This window comes from Scardinius erythrophthalmus (genome assembly GCF_964197995.2).
Source record: "Scardinius erythrophthalmus genome assembly, chromosome: 23".
In the NCBI taxonomy this organism is placed as follows: domain Eukaryota; kingdom Metazoa; phylum Chordata; class Actinopteri; order Cypriniformes; family Leuciscidae; genus Scardinius; species Scardinius erythrophthalmus.
The window spans coordinates 25,769,819-25,787,154 of record NC_138243.1 but is presented as its reverse complement, the minus strand read 5'-3'; the positions used below and the strand labels follow the sequence as shown (position 1 = coordinate 25,787,154).

At 38.7% G+C, this 17,336-nt stretch overlaps 1 protein-coding gene across 2 annotated transcripts; it reads left to right on the top strand.

Moving 5' to 3' along the window:
- The first annotated feature begins 399 nt into the window (after positions 1-399).
- Positions 400-17,087, top strand: rab11fip1b (RAB11 family interacting protein 1 (class I) b). Of its 2 annotated transcripts, XM_081355050.1 has the most exons (6): positions 400-951; positions 8,500-8,927; positions 9,621-11,217; positions 13,157-14,527; positions 15,931-16,042; positions 16,201-17,087. In XM_081355050.1, exons 1-6 carry the CDS (start codon positions 602-604, stop codon positions 16,405-16,407), a joined length of 4,065 nt encoding a protein of 1,354 aa, XP_081211176.1. In that variant the 5' UTR covers positions 400-601; the 3' UTR covers positions 16,408-17,087. The 2 variants fall into 2 exon arrangements, with proteins under 2 accessions (XP_081211176.1, XP_081211177.1); XM_081355051.1 differs by lacking the exon at positions 13,157-14,527.
- Positions 17,088-17,336: the final 249 nt, after the last annotated feature.

Genomic DNA, 17,336 nt, shown 5'->3' with positions numbered 1-17,336 from the left:
TAGTGTGTGTATATCTATATATATATATATAGAGAGAGAGAGAGAGAGAAGCACAAAAATTAAGCCTTTTTCAGAGAGTTATTTTTTTTTTTAAGAAATATCAAAACAAACAAAACGAATTCAATACATTTCAAATGCTAGGGGGAGGTATAAACAGTATTATAGGAATACTTTAAAGAATGTAGCCTACATGTTTGTAAAATTTGAATAGCTTTTTGTTTCTTCGAGGGCAATATTGACTCAATATAATGCTTCACTTCATTTTTAAATGCACATTTATGAATGTTAAATTTACACTATCAATAAATAAATAAATAAATAAATAAATAAAATAAGTGCGGGGTAGATTGTTTCCAGCTCTGCCCAATGAAACAATTATTCGTTGCGTCACAACAGGCCACGCCCACACGCAGTTGCTCCACATGAACAGGCGTGTGGGCGTGGCCTCAGAATGACGCTCACTTGTTGCTTCACAGGATAAGTGAAACTTTTCCAGCGAAACACTAACGGACCTTTGACACAACTTCTCTTCTGGCAGGACGGCTCGCGCGTCCTTGTTGCTTTTTCATTTCCAACGGAAACTGGTTAGGTTTTCACAGAAATGTCTCTGGCAGAGCAAAGCCAGCAGTGGTATCCCACCAGCGTCCAGGTAACGGTGCTCCAGGCGCGGGGGTTGCGGATCAAAGGGAAGAATGGCACCAACGACGCGTACGCCATCATGCAGGTGGCTAAGGATAAGTTCTCCACCTCGGTGGCCGAGAAGAGCGTCGCGCCGGTGTGGAAAGAGGAGGCCGCGTTCGACCTGCCGCTCTTTCACCCCAGTAACGCGGAGCGCTGCACCCTACAGGTGTGTGTAATGCACCGGGCTCTGATGGGACCCGATAAAACACTCGGTCAGGCGACCGTCAACCTCCTGGAGCTCCAGGACGATAAATCCCGTAATAAACCAGAGTGAGTGAACGTGACTCTACATGTATCCTGATGACTTGTGCATTCTTGAGTTCTGTTGCGTCACATGAAATCCATTACACAGAAATATTTTATTATTATAATTATATACACACACGTATGTATGTATGTATGTATGTATGTGTGTGTGTGTGTGTGTGTGTATAATTATATGTATATAGGGCCTACATACACACACACACACCACACATTTGGCCGAGGATATCTGATATCCTTCTGACAAACTAAGGCATTTCTCAAGGGCATGTAACTTTTCTCTGCTTCTTATTAGTGTTTGAATGGTATTTCACAAGCATGCTTCTGTGCTGAAGGATGCCATCAAATCTTCCTCATATGGAAATAATGAGCTGAGCTTGGCGTTCTCTCATGCACTTGGTCATGGTCGACTAAACTGAAGGAAACAGGATTTTTCCCCCCTCAACCAGAACCGTCACAGACCTCCATGTTTTCTTTTAAGGATCAGAAAATCCTAAATGAACGCTAATCGAATGTGGAAACTCATAATAAGATCAAACTGATAATAACTTGTTGGATAGAAATTCCTGTTTTGGGTTTATTTGTTCAGAATTTCAGTTTATACAGTGGGATAATATGTGATTCTGGTTTGACCTTATTAGGATTGTTTGGAAATTCCACTGGCATTCCATTGGAATATTTGTTAAAGGTCTGGTGAAACCAACAAAAGATCTGGTGATCGTTTCATCTCGCTGTAATCCAGAGCCACACGGTGTACATTATGCACAGACTTCATGAATAAATTAGTTTAGCTCTAGACATCATTGTAATATAAGTCACGGCAAATCAGCAAAGGTCAGAACTGAAATTTAAAAAGTGGCACACAAATCCGTCACAGCATTCTGACCTTCTGGTTTTGAAGAGCTTGCTTTAAAGAGCTTGTTTTCTTCACCTGCTCCCTGAATGACTTTCATTGTTTGCTTGTAAATGCATAAAGCTTTTGAGTACACCTCGTCTGGTCATTTTCATTACGAGAACTAATTCAATCTCATGCTCAAAGGCAGCCAGCGCACGTCTGGCCTTCTGCCGAATAATTGTTGTTCATCTCGCTGTTGAGTCAGAATGAAAGCTGTTTTCTAATGAACTGGCTTCTATGCTGTCTGGTTATTTTGAGTCTGACTGAGACGTTTCCTGTTGTGATGTGATAGTTTATTATGCTAAGTAAGTGATATCTTGTCTCAGCGTGGGCTGCTGTTCTCCTCAGGTCAGAGGAACCGGAAACACAGTCAGGTGTCTCGAAGTAAGCGGACTCGTATGATACTGGACCTCTGTGTTTCTTGTGAACTGATCTGCCGTTCTTATGGTGATTTGAAGGATTAGATTGCCAATCTTGTGGCTGACTGACATCAACAGGGTGTTATCGCTGGAAAATCTCATTTGAATATTCAAGATTCGATGCTGTTGAGCTCAATTGACAGCATTTGCGGTAGTGTCGATTACCACAAAATGAATTGATTTTACAACACATGTCCTTCCTTTTCTTAAAAAAAAAAAAAAAAAAAAAATGAAGGTTGAATGGGGCCAATTTTTGGAGGACCTAAAAAAAAATGTGAATCTTTAATACATATATATATTTTTTAAATCTACTGTTTATTTTTTCCAATTGTAAGTTTAACCTAAATTATTTTTAATATTTTTTTTTTTTGTGGTAATCAACATTATGCTACATCAATTAAGCATAACTTGCATTGAAACCAGTATATTGCTTAATTTCCAAGAAGCTGTTTAATTCTTTCTGCTAAAACTTTAATTATTTCCTGTACTTCTCATTGCTGTCAATTTCACTGATATCAGTATTTTCTTATCTACTGTTCCTAACTAGTTACTGTTTTTTCTTTTATCATAACATTAGAAAATAAATGCCGTTACTTATATTAGTTAAGGCTAACAGAGTCAGTTACACTGCCGTTCGGAGTCAGTTGAGATGATGATTATTATTTTGAGATGAAATTAATGTTTTTATTCAGCAAGAATGCGTTAAATTGATCAAAATTGACAGTAAAGACATTGATCAAGTTATAAAAGATATCTATCAAATAAATGCTGTTCTTTTGAATATTTAACAACAATAATAAATGTTTCTTGAGCAGCAAATCAGCATTTACTTCTGAAGAATCATGTGACTGAATGGAGTAATGATGCTGAAATTGAGTTGCATCACAAGAATAAATTACATTTGAAAATATTTTAATATTAGAAAATGGTTATTTTAAATTGTAATATTTCACATTATTGCTGTTTTACTGTATTTCTGATTAAATAAATGCAGCGTTGAGCATAAAAGCCTTCTTTCAAAACATTAAAATACCTTACCAACCCTATACTTTTAAACATCAGTGTATGTGTTTTAACACCCATCAGAGCCTTGGTGTGGAACTCACACCCCTTCTGTGCACATTTAATCTTACACTCAGATTCCCCTCTTATATTGTGCAGTTATTTAAATAAAAAAGTATTTTGGAGAAGGTCAAATATCTAACATCCCTTTTTGTGGTTTCTGATTGTTCTGTTTGTGCCCCAGTTCTCTCTCAGGCTTTGACACACGTTGCCTGATGACTCCAGTTCTGTTAGCGTGGCATAAAGTCAAGGCTTGTCAACTGCTTCAGACTTCAAAGTCAAGAAAGCACTTAGTTTTCTCTCTGTCATACATATAGAGGATGCTAAAATATGCTAAGTGCCTCATTAATACAGAAGCTCCCGAAAGGCATCAGCCGTTTCTTTCTGTGTGACCTTTTCCATTGAGACTTCGACACAGTAACTCAGGCGGAATGGGAGCACGTCTTCTCCGACTGCTAACAAAGTTTTCGTTGTTGGCAGTCTGTTGTTGTCTTGTCTCCTTTGAATATTACAGGTTCTGTCAGAACCACTATCGTCAAATACGATTGACAGTTAGCATACAGTTTGGATTGGCGGTATGGTTCTGTTCTGGGCAAGCATGGATATCCTAGCATGGATAAGAGCAGGAGAGCAGCGATAACCCCCCCTTAGGGTAAACAGAACAGAGCCAACATGAATGTATTGCAGATATCATTAATTCAAGATTTTAATGTTCGACATGCGAGAATTTATTCTGATTCAAGGGGAATCAGAATGCCAAATCCTGACTGACGAGAGGAGCTGGGGAGGGAGGAGGGTAATTCGCTCCTGAGAAACACAATAGCTGCTGATTACATATGGGTGCTGTGATGGGCTTCGTATTCCTATAGGTAGACGTGGACCAGCTGAGAGCCAGCTGATGCGAGCTTGACTAACGGGACCTGCCAGAACTGGCGCTACGCTTGATTTTTGCATTAAGCTAAATTTAATGTCTTTCACCACAGCAGAAATAATTCAAGATTATGAAGACTTAAATGGGTAGGAAAACTGGGCATGTTGCCGTCCAAGGCCGCTTCCACCAGTCTGTTATGGTTAGGCTTACCAGAGTCAAATATCGCCTTGCTTTAGTAGGAAATACTTCCTAGCAAACGTTTAGTCATAATGGTGTCGACTGTTGCCGGGTGCAGGAATTCAAATAGTAAACGTTTAGCGGGAGTGAGTTACTTGCGGTTTCCAGTGAAGGATCCAGAGCGTTGTAGGCATTGACTAAAGGCTGCAAAGAGTCGTAAATATGGAGAGAATTCTGCCATGGAAAATCAGTGTTTGAAATCAACATTTCAAACTGTTGTGTTTTTTTCTGACAAATGCATTTCTCGGCCCAGGTAACATGGAGAACGAGTAAACATTGTTCATTTACATATACTACCAACATTGTTCATTTTCAACCCACTTTGTATTGTTACACAAAGTTACTGGTTTGGAAATATCAATAAGTTCCTATAAAGTATCATGTTTTTGTCACATGACAAAATATCTCTGAGCAACATAGATAGTTTGTTGAATATCAACGACTAGGCTAAGTGAAGCAAGGTCCCTGCGCTGCTGTGTGTGATAAAACAGTCCTGTCAGTCAGCGGTCTTATCAGCGCACTGGCACATACAGGAAGTCAAGCTGTTGAGAGACACACTGGAACAATGAGACATCCAGTGCTGATTCATCTGATGCTGCGAGTGCTTCCTGTCAGGGCACAGCTGTTATTGAGGATCTTTCAGGGCGGAACATGAGCTTATCAAGAACTTTACTTATTATTATTTTTTTTTTTATTAGTTTACCTGACACTTTCCATAAGGAGGGTACAAAACAGTCACTTCAATGGTCAATGAACCATCGGTCATATAAACAATTATATGAGTTAAATTAGTGAAATTAGTATTTAATGTGTTAAATTAGTGAAATAATAATTGTTTTACAACTTTATTACCATATAAATTAATAAAAAAAATAGTTTGATCACTTTGTCCTATGCTGTATGGTTGAGCTTGACCATGTAAAATGTGAGAATATAGAATAAGATTATTTAGCTGTCTAACTAAAACTATATATATATATATATATATATATACCTTTTTTTTTGTTGAAGTACTATAAAACTAAATTTATAATAACTGAATAAACTAAAACTAAATACTAAAACTAAAAAAAAAAACTAAAGAAACTCATTTAAAAATAAAAACCTAATTCAAAGTATTAACAAACCATAATAGTATAGGCAATTGTTTCCAAAGATAATTTTAAGAGTGAATTTTATGAGGAACATTTTAAGAAAATCTTTTTTTAATGGAGAAATCATGATGTAACATCAAAAGTAAATATCACTTCAATATATTATTTTAAAGTAATGACATTGCATGATTTTAATGCACACACATTTGTGTGTGTGTGGCAGACTTAATTTTTTTTTTATTAAAAATAGCTTGTTTTCATGTTAGGTTAATTCTTGACTAGTTAAGTTTATCTAAAAGGTGTAAAAAAAAAAAAAAAACCCTCTCAAACAAGACAACACCCTGTTGTAACTTCCCTTCTGTGAACAGAGCTGTAATGCAACTTGTGTGCAGTTGACCGCGGTCTGAATGACATCACAGTTTGCATCAGTGCATTTCTATTGGTGTGAGGTGTTGTCCGAACATGTCGTGTCAAATGAGCACCTCCCAGATGTGCAAAGCCGTTTCTTTTGTCATTGTGCAATTAGTTGGTTTGAACATGTATTGTTTAAAGGCATAATTGTGATTGCTTATGGTTCAGTCTCTCCAGGACTTGATTCAGCAACTTTCTGGTTACCAGCCCTTTAACCACTTCTTTTTAATGCCTTGAAATTCCTGTTTTACACCATGATTTCAGTTATTCAGGCTCTTAGTTTTATGTCTAGTAAAGCCAAAACTCTGCCATATCAAATATTAGATTATTCCCATGTAGTAAACATTAAAACATCCATGCTGTGATTCAGAAATGTAGTCAAGTGACATTAAAAGCCTGATGATAAAATCTTTATTGCATATTCAATATTGCTTTGTTGTCAGAACAAAGTGAACCAACATTGTGATGATTTGAATGATAACCTAGTTGTGAAATGGTCTTGAAATTTTAAATGCTTTTAAAATGTTTTAGTTAATATATAGGTGAATATTGCTGTTAAGATATATTATGTTGCATAAAAATCATTCAAGTTAATTTAATGCAAACCATTGTGGAAAACAAGACTTAACTAAGTTGGTGTACTTCTTGTTTTACTTCTGCTTGGCAACAACAATCTATATTTTGATTATGATTTCTCTGAAAAAAAAAAAAAACAGCTTTTTGTGCCATTTCAGAGCAAATATATAAATTTCATGGCCGAAATGTAGTTGTTTTTAGCAATATTGTCCATTCTTACTAGCCAGTATGTTATTATCTGACGTAGATGTGCTGTATAATGGTGCTAAATGTTGTTGAGGCGTAGGAGAGCGGCAGAGATCATTTACTAATAATCCCAGGGTTAGATGCTATATTTAGCTCCAGAGTCATCACAGTATTATTCATCAGATAGACACAGAGTATTTAAACACACGCCCAACATGTTATTTTCTCCACAGCATTATCACTGCATTACTCACTGTGTCCAGTGCATGTTCTGTCATCATGAACACAAACCCCTGGTTTCACACACTAAAATGAGCTGTTAACTGAAAAATATCTTCAAATATGTCAGCCATTGTTTTGTGTCAAGATGCACACCAGTAATGTTTTTTTTTCCTAAGGCATGATTAAAAAGCTACTTAAATGTCTAATCCTGGCTTAATCTAAGCCTTGTCTGTGAAACAAAAGCAGCTGCTGTTTAAGTGGCTTGTTGAGAGGCATAAAGACTCTATTCAATAGTGATCCTCAGCAGTTCTCCATTCCCCCCCCCCCCCCCCCCCTGGACCTCTTAGAAGAAAACAAGACAATTATCCAAGCATTTCATTGCCAAACCCTGAAGTCAGGCACACGGTCGTATTTTAGCCTATATATAGCTTTTTCCTATTTTGTCTAAAATGCAGATTTTAATTTCAAAATGCACTTTCATTTGAGACAATCATCCCTCTATGCAGTAGAGTTTAAGTCATTGTCCTCCGCTAGTGTCCTTGAGTTACGATAAGACAGTCACTTGGTCATTGAACTGCAACGTGCCATTCTGGTTTATTGGCGTTGAGGAATGTCATCAATCACGTGAATCTATTTACACAGACTTGGGGATTTATTTTATCGCCAAACCTTGTGCCAGGCACTGTCTGGCATATTTTATATTGGATTTTCCTACAATGATTAAAGTTGTTTAAAGAAACCTGTTTGGCTCTTATAAGGTTTTAGTGAACTGCCATTTTTTTTCCTTCGTTTACTCCTCATCTGACCCTAATATGCCAAAGTGTGTTTTCTGCCCTGAGTGTCAGTAATGTGTCATTCACAGAGCTTTCTCTAAATTGCTTTTCTAAGCCACCCACTCAATTCTCACAGCCATACGCCACTGCTTTTCCATAAAATGAGGCCTGTGTGCAGTTACAGCACCCTTGTGTCCTCATCTTATTCCTCTGTTATTTATGGATCTAAGTTTGTTGTTTCTTAGTCATGTTAGCTCAGTAGCTCAGTCATTAATTTCCTACAACATGTTATGTCTCTTATTGTTGCTCAGAAACAGCTTGCTCAAGGCTGTACATTGTTTTTTGGGCATTTTAGATTGATGGACCTATTTTATTGATGCCCAAAAGGAAAATGCAGGGGTTTAAAATCAAACTGTCCAATGCAGTCGAATATTAGTATTTATTTATTTATTTTTGGACCCTGAAATCATGCTCCACCAGTGTCCTTGAGTTATAACAAGTCAGTGTCTAGGTCATTGAACCATAATATGCCACTCTGGTTTAGTCGCTGAAGAATGTCAACAATCACATAAAACTATTTATTTGGACTTTGGAATCCCATAGCTTTGAGTGCACAATAACCTTGTCATTTTTGCAATTCTGACCAGTTTTGCAAAGTGTAACTACATGGCACGACACAATCTTATTCTAAAATCTCATATTTTATCTCAATCTTGCCTCTGGCTTTCTTTTTTCTTTGATGACGGGGGTTCTCTGGGAAATGAAAAATGCTTGAAACTAAACATCCTGTGCTATTTGTTTCCAACAGATGGTTTAAATTGATGGGCAAGACGGGAAAAGCTGACAAAGACCGGGGTGAGGTGCTCCTAGATATTCAGTTCATGAGGAACAACATGACAGCCAGCATGTACGACCTCTCTGGGCCGGACAAGTCACGCTCACGGCTTGGCAAGCTTAAGGATAAGCTTAAAGGGAAAAAGAAAGATGGGATGTCAGATTCTGCTTCCGCCATTGTGCCTTCATTTGGACAGGTACTGACTGACAGCGAGGGTGAGGAAGAACCTGACGTCACACCTGGAGCCAAAAAGAAGAATAAACTGAAGTCTCTCTTTGCACCCAAGCCGGGTTTGCACCGTAACATGTCCCAGTCCATGTCCACGCTCGCCACCCTGCCTGAAAAAGACTCGGCCATCAGTCTGAGCAGATCGTCTGGCCTAAATGTAGAGTCTCCTGAAGGTATCACCACACAATGCATTGCTGCAATATTGATATATCTGCTACTACCATATTGTTCTTCTAGGTTAGTACATTTATAAACTATTTAAACTATAAAGTATTTCTCCATGACATAAGGAATCAAGTCATATTCATTTAAAATTCCGACCTATATTAATAGAGATGCACCAGTCGACCGGCCATACGTTTTGTTTTATTTTGGCCGATCTCTATTCTGGACTTGCGCACAAACTGCATTGCAATCATTTACCAAAATCTCATTTGTGTGGAAATATTTCGAAATCTGTAAACAGGACGTTAGCACAGGACAGAGACGGGACACGTTGAAGACTGATATGAAGAAGAGAGCAGACGTGCCAGCAGAGCAAATACTGTACCAGGCACAACAAGCTCTCTGTTCACAATGTTTAAAAATATAAGAAGAAAAATATAAAATTTTAATTGATTGCATTTTCTTTTCCTCTTACCTCCGTATAAAATAGTGTTTACAAGCGCAGCGCTGCTTTGTGTACAAGTGTTACCTAAAGAAACCACTGCTGTTCCGTAAGCGCCACCTACTGTCAGAGAGTGAATTTGCATTTTCATTCAGTCCGTCTGCTGTTTTTGTTTTGTGCAGGTGTCTGCCGAAATCTTTAAATTAGTGAGAAATTTCAGTGGTGTTATATTATTGATATCTCTTTTTTATCTTCAAAGGCAAAAAGAAATTTCAATTTCTGAAGCACAAGCGGACTGGAAGCTCCGACAGCAAGGTTTCCCAAGGTACTGGCTCTCTTGGAACGGGCATGGTGCAGGGCAATGTGTGCATCAATGGCAGTCACGTCTACACGAAAGAGCAAGAGAACAGAGCTGGTTCCACCTTCAGCCTGAACAGCTCAGGCCATGGGTCCATGGAGGACCTGCGCAGAGGTCATGAGCAGAAAACCTCAGTGGCCTCTCTTAAAACCTCTGACCTGCAAACTCAAGAGAATTCAGTGGAAGAGATGCACAGAAAACAAGAGGAACAGAGGAAACAGGAAGCGAAAGTCAGGGAAAGACTAGAGGAGGAAAGGAGACAGGCTGAAAAGGAAGAGGAGAGATGGATTGAGAGAGAACAGGAAAAAAAGAGATTAGAGGAGGAGAGGAAACGGTTGGAAAGAGAGGAAGAAAAGAGGAAGCTAGAGAAACAGGTAGAGGAGAGGAAAAGGATTGAGAGAGAGGAAGAGAGAAAGAGGATAGAGAGGGAAGAGGAGCGGAAACGGATGGAGAGAGAGGAAGAGAAGAGGAAGCTAGAGAAACAGGAAGAGGAGAGGAAAAGGATTGAGAGAGAGGAAGAGAGAAAGAGGATAGAGAGGGAAGAGGAGCGGAAACGGATGGTGAAGGAGGAAGAGAAGAGGAAGCTAGAGAAACAGGAAGAGGAGAGAAAAAAGATTGAGAGAGAGGAAGAGAGAAAGAGGATAGAGAGGGAAGAGGAGCAGAAACGGATGGAGAAGGAGGAAGAGAAGAGGAAGCTAGAGAAAAAGGAAGTGGAAAGAAGGATTGAGAAAGAGGAGGCAGAAAGGAAAAGGATTGAGCAGGATGAAATGTTCAGAATAAAGAAGGAACAGGAAAGAATTAGACAGGAAGAGGAAAAAAGAGGGGTTGAGGAGGAGAGGATCAAAGAGGAGAAAAGGAAGAGAATGGAGGAAGAGGAAAAGGCAAGGAAGGAAGAAGATAAACAGAGAAAAATGGAGGAAGAGGAGAGAACAAGACTTGAGAATGAAAAGCTGCGAAAAAAAGGAGAGACAGGAAAGATTGAGATGGAAAGACGCGCTGAAGAAGAGGAAAGACGACGGAAGGAAAAAGAAAAGGTGGAAGCAGAGGAAAAGAGGAAAAGGGAAGAGGAGAGAAGAATGACTGAGGAGAAAGAAACGAAAGAGATAGAAAGGTTACGGCTGGAAAAAGAGAAGGTGGAGTTCGAGAAAAAGAAAATGGAAGAAAGGATGAGAGAGGAGCAGGTGAGAAAAATGGCTGAGGAAGAGGAGAAGAGGAAGCTGAAAGAGAAAGCAGACCAGGAGAGAATCAGGCAAGAGAAAGAAGAAATGGAGAGACAGAGGAAAGAGAAAGAACAGCGGCCCGAGGTGAAACCCAGGAGTGCTCGACTGAATACAAGTAAAGCACCTGACAAGATCAACTCAGACTTCACCCCATCCACCAATCCCTTTGAAGACCTTCTCTCAGTAGACGAGAGCTCCACCAATCCCTTCGAGCAAGCCACCGTTCCTCAACCTGAAGCCCTTAGTCGCTCAACCAAAGTGTCTGCGGTCAAGCCAAGGTCAGTTTGTTACCTGAAATCACAGAAGCTTGTGTATTTATACTACACCCTTCGGCATTATTCATGAAACATGAACGGATTTTTCATGTAAATACTTAGAATGTTTTTAATTTAGTTTTTATGATTTACACAGAATATCTGCTTGTGTTACATGAATCAGGCCCTAAAACACAATATGACATTTAATTTTTCTGTCCTCGGTGAAAGCAAAATGCTGTGGGAAGTGTTAAAATCAGCCAATCAGAACACTTTTTATGTTTAATATGCAGCTACTGTATGTGGGGTAGATTTTGGACAAATGGGATTTTGCATAAACCGTTCTAAAATGTGAATAAGCAAACTACTAAATTTTTTTTAATTAAAATTTACTTGACCGCAAATTGACCAGGCAGTTGAATGTATTTAACTTGTCAAGTCACATATATTTATATAGCGCTTTTTACAATACAGATTGTTTCAAAGCAGCTTTACAGAGATAATAGGAAAATAATGCAAAAAAGTTTGTTTCCAGAAGAAAATAGCGTCACAGTCCAAATTTTTGTTTTAAAAAAAGTTATTAATTTAGTTCATTTATATATAAACCGTGACGTCATCGTCCAGCTCAGTTCAGTTCTTGTATAATAGTCAATGCAGGCAGATCAATATTATTGTTGAATATTAAATTAAATGTTAAATTTAATGTCCCCGTCCCTCCAAGTTTGTTTACCAATCAGAACCAAAAGGAAGCACTCATTTTTCATGAAGTTTGTGGCTTGACAGACATCCGGCAGACTCTAACAACTCAACGTCTTTGGAGCTTACTGACAGTCCATGTTCTTCATAACTCATTCATGTATCAATTCACAGAGCTGTTTCAAATCATTCTCCAAACTTCTCCTTTTTACCAATTCTGCTGGAAGGCAAATCCATGACCTGTGATCACAGCTTTAATATTAAAGGCATGGAAGTGTCTCTCAGTGTTTCTGTGGTATGCTTAGACTCGATTTCAGTGTGGTAGGGTTCATAACACCACGCTGCCATGATTAACACCGTCCTCTAAGAGCTTTTGGCACCATTATGAAATATGCAGTACTGTGTGTGTGTGTGTGTGTGTGTGTGTGTGTGTGTGTGTGTTGTGAGCGTGTCTGTTCTTGTCCTAAAAACGTCTGGCATGAGAAGCAGTTGTTTTGAAACTTTTTCAAGGACTCCAAGTATAATATTGACATGTACAACTTATATTAGTATTTCTCTGTCATATTTTCTGAAGATGATTGCCATATCGACTAAGTTGAATAACCCTTAACCAAATGAAATACAAAAACCTGAATAAACAAAATCTTTCTTACTGTCGTATCTGTTTATCTATTTATTTTCTGCTGAGATGCATTAATGCTGACAGATATTTATAAGGTCTCTAACCCTCATTGTGTTAACTCTTGTGTGGTACTTAATTGAGGTCTAACCCAGAGGAAACTGGAGAAATCTGTTTCCCTGGAAAACAGCTGATCAAGCAGTTACTTTTCTCTGACTCATGTGTTTAGACTTGAGGGCTTCATAATGGTTCTGGAATGTGTAGGAGACTGGAAGTAGACAACACGATTTGTGGGTGGCTCTTTAAATCTAAACCAGTTATCTCTAGCAGTTAAAGAACGAACGTTCTGTCCTCAAATTTTCCTTCTGAATTTGTCTCGGAAAGCTTTGTTGCTCAAATGTAATAAATGTTCATAGACTTATTCCAAACAAGTTTAGAATGACATGAAAGTGAGTAAATTATGGCATAATTTTAATCCTGGTTTTTAATGAAAGTAAATAGGGTCAGTTTTAATGTGTTTAATGCTTTCAGTGGTTTTGATTGCTATTGAGTAAAGCAATCAATAGCTTTATCTTGCAACGTATTTAGACTTTTAGCAGATGTGTTTGATCGAGTTTAATCTTCCCTCTCATTATCCTGCTCCTTCAGTTCTTCTGTTTCTGGAAACTTCTTTTCACAAGCATCTGTGCCAAACACCAACCCATTCTTAGATGATTCTGATGTTATTAGCGGAAACACAGAGAGCGTTGTCAGTCTCAGAAACATCACAGAAAGATCAGAGAAGAAACGACGTGCCCCGGTGCCTCCCCAGAACAAGGTGCAGATGGAAAAACCAGACATCCCTCCAAGAGCACCAGCAATTCCTCAAGCCACACAAAGTTTTCAATCTAGAGCATCTGAGGAAGGTGGAGACTCTGATTCCTGCAGTTTACGACAAGACAAACGTCCCGCACCTTTAATACCAGATGTCTCAAAGAACAGGCAAGAAATGCAAAACGAACATGCAGACCAATCTATGACGACTCTTCATATTGGAGAATGGAGAACTACTAGATTCCAGGAAAAAGACCAGATGAACCAAGGGCGCCCAGTCTCGCATGATGAGTCAAGGACTTTTGACGCAGACAATTTTAGGAACACCAGTGTATCACATCTTAGCCAGAGTCTTCCCAGTAACAGACAAAAAAACAACCCTTTTATATCTACAGACGTCAAAGCAAATAAACACAACAAGGGTCCAGCTCCAAAGCCTTTATTACAATCAACAACATGCAAGAATTCTGCATCTGAACCTGAACCCGAACCCAACAACCTAGCCATTCGTAACGTCTATTTGACTGAACATGATGTATCCCTTGTTGAAGACAGAGCTACCTCAAACTCTTGCATTGATCAACTAGATGAGTCTTCAAACCAGTTTACTGGAAAGTATGTATCTGAAGAGCCTTCCACCAAACCTGAGTCTGTGCACTCTGATGACCTTTCTTCGAGAGAATGTAGACATGAGGATTTGCCAGCAAAGTGTAAACTAGACTTTCTTGAAAGAGACATTTCTTTAAGGTCTGAACCAATCCTTGGAACAGTTCTTTGCCATATCGAAAATGTCCTGCCTGATATTGGTGTTTCCAAAAAGAGTCGGGCCCCGTTGCCTCCTGCCAATTCAGCAGCAACTGGCAACCAGAACTCAAGCCAGCAACCAGAAGCTGTACTGAAGTCAACAAGTCAACCCACCAGACCAGATCAAGACAAGTCATTAACTATTAATAGTAGCATGTCAACCTCATGTTTTACCCTATCCCATGGAAACCCTTCTCTAATCTTGAATCAAGCTCTCAAGAAAAATGAAGTGCAAACTAAGACTGAACATTCTCCTCTGAGAGTGGAAGCAGGCCAAGGGTCAGGGCACCGGTCTCTGCCACAGGCCAGAGTTTCACCGATTGATGTTAAGGCCATCACTGTGCAGGATAATGGAAGTGAACATGAGAGAACAGGTGATACTGCTGCCCTCAAACTCTGCAGGTGAGGCCTCTCGTAGAACTTTTAGAGACCTTTAGAAGTAGTAGCAGATGTCGACGGTAGGTTCCTGTTAGTCATTAGTCAAAATTCAAAGTTCTTGAGAATTGAAAAGTTTGAAATGTTCGACACAGAATTACTCTCAAGAGAAGTTGTTTTTTTGTCATTTTCAATTACTCAATTTCAGTGGAGAGCAGACGGTAGTATTAGGATGATCTTGGCTCATGAATATAAATTATGTGAAATGATGCACACCTAGTTTCTGGAGGGCCACTGTACTGCAAAGTATAGCTCTAACCTGCCGCAACACACTGGCATGGACTGCGTTTCCCAAAAGCATTAGTAGATCGTAGAAACCATTGGCACTAGTGGTCTATGATCTACTTGTTTTTAGGTAATGCAGCCCTAGAAGTTTCTAACAATATTGGAGACCTTGATTATCTTGTCCAGGTGTGTTTATTTGGGCTTGGAGCTCAAATCTGCAGGAAGTTGGCCTTCCTGAAGCAGGATCTAGTACCCCTGTCTTGCCCGAATTGTTGCTTACTGCTTGTGTGTTTGATAACCAACAGAACCCTTTGCTTGGTGTTGAAGTTGTCATTTGATGTGGCCAACTGTGTTTGTTCTTTAGACAAGTAACATCAAAAACTCTTATAATTGGCTCTTATAATGTTTGTGTAATTTCCCAAAAAGTAGCGAGGTTATTATAAGTTATTTATTATGGTGTCTGTTGAAGACAACAACAAAAGTTCATGTAACTTATTGCCTGACTGCAAGATGTGCATATTGGCCTACATCAGATCACACTCTGGACCCTAGATTACTCCTTGTTGGGACTTCCATGTGATGTTCCACATTGCTAGTCTTTCTTAAAAACACAATGGTATAAACTTTGCCTTTTCAGAGTCTCTGGTGAAATGGATGGGGTTCAATTTCCCAGTGTGAACCTTCTCCTTTTACATTAACTCTAAAATGGTTATCCAATCATCGAAAACCACAGATATGAACACTTTCATCTTTGGAAATAAAGGCTTCAATTTTCAGTTGTACATTTAAAGCAATGTTTCCCAAACCTGCTTGTGGATGCACACCAAACAGTGCACATTTTGGATGTCTCCCTTATCTGACCCATATATTTCTGGTCTAGAAGTCTCTACTAACGAGCTGATGAGTTGATTAAGGTGTGATTGATTAGGAAGAGTTGGAAAATGTGTAGTGTTTGTGTGCCTCCAGGAACAGGGTTGGGAAACACTGCATTAAAGCCAACAAATTCAGGGCTCAATGTATTTGTTCTTTTTGTATTTTTTTTTTATAATTATCTTCTTGCAGAGTCCTCTGATTGACTGCTTTGTATTCCACCCCTATAATCTTAGATCTGCCTGTAAGACTTACAGCTCTCCTTCTCTTGTCAGGCCACATGCAGTGAAACCCTTGAGCACCACTGACAATCATCCAGACCTCAGAGAGACCCAAGACAATTCCAGATCTGCTACAATTACAGATGACATGCAAGTCAAGATGAAGGTAGTGTAAGCTTTTTTTTTTCTTTTTTTTTCTCATCTACTATTGTGCAACCGTTTACCATGCATTGAACAGAAATTTGATATGGCGTTTAAGATGTTGTTCCTCTCACTTGACTCTTTTTTTAAAGATGATATTTCTGTGTTCCAACTATCTTTTAGGTCCCAGAGGCTAAAGGGACAGGGCCGTACTCCCAGTTAACCAACGAAGAACTCATAAACTTGTTGGAAAAGCAGAAGGTGCAGCTTTCACAAAAGGACTCTAAGATAGGGGAATTGGAGCAGTATATAGACAATCTTCTAGTCCGTGTCATGGAGGAGAACCCCAGCATCCTAATGTCCTTGACCTCGATGAAGAAATCCGTTTGAGGGACAGTATTTTTGTAGTAGAGGGTTTTGTATCTAATGTGCACTATCACAAATATGGGATGAACAACAATACAAGGTTGTGGGCAAATCACAGGGGGCTTTCACTAAACCACACTACTGAGCTGAAGATCAGGTTGATGTATACCCGATTTGACATCTCACACTAAATGGTGACAACCTGAATGTTTATTATTTGGCTTGCCGCAGATCCACCCAACCATGTAACTGATAACATATGATTTATTTCAAGAATTTAAGTATTTTCCCCAAAGGTTTTTGCTGTCCACTTTTTCCATTTGAATTGCTAATATTCTTTGATTGGTTTTCTGTTTTCATGTTATCATCTATTAAATGTTTTGGTCAAAGCATTCAATGGAAGTGATCCCCACATTTTCACTAAGTAAACAAAATTGCGCTATATATCATTCTTTATGCAAAATATTTTAGATTGTTTATGAAGCTGTATAATGTTTTGTAGACAGAGCACTGTATTGATACATATTGAAGCACTTTAAAAGAATCAGGTCATCTGTAAATAATGAATATGTGATCATTTGTATGTTATGCCTTTTGTCAGGTAACTTTACAGCATTATTATTCTCTTATTCTCAGAATGTATTATTCTGCTTTTGAAATAAAGAATGTCACAGGTGTGGCCTGCCTCACAACATTGTGTCTACGTGCATTTTTAAGAAGGCAGGTTAAGCTTTTAATTATAATGAAAAGCATTGAGTGAAAGTCAGATGACTGTCTACACACAGCACTCTTGATAATGTTTACATGCTGCTGTTCCTCTGAGAGGAAGACTAACCACATTTATTTTAGTGTTACATTCGCAACGATAACTGATATTACCCTGCTAGTTCACACTTAATGTATATTTATTTACTCATTGCATTTTACATTAGTTTTATTGTGATCTCAGTTAT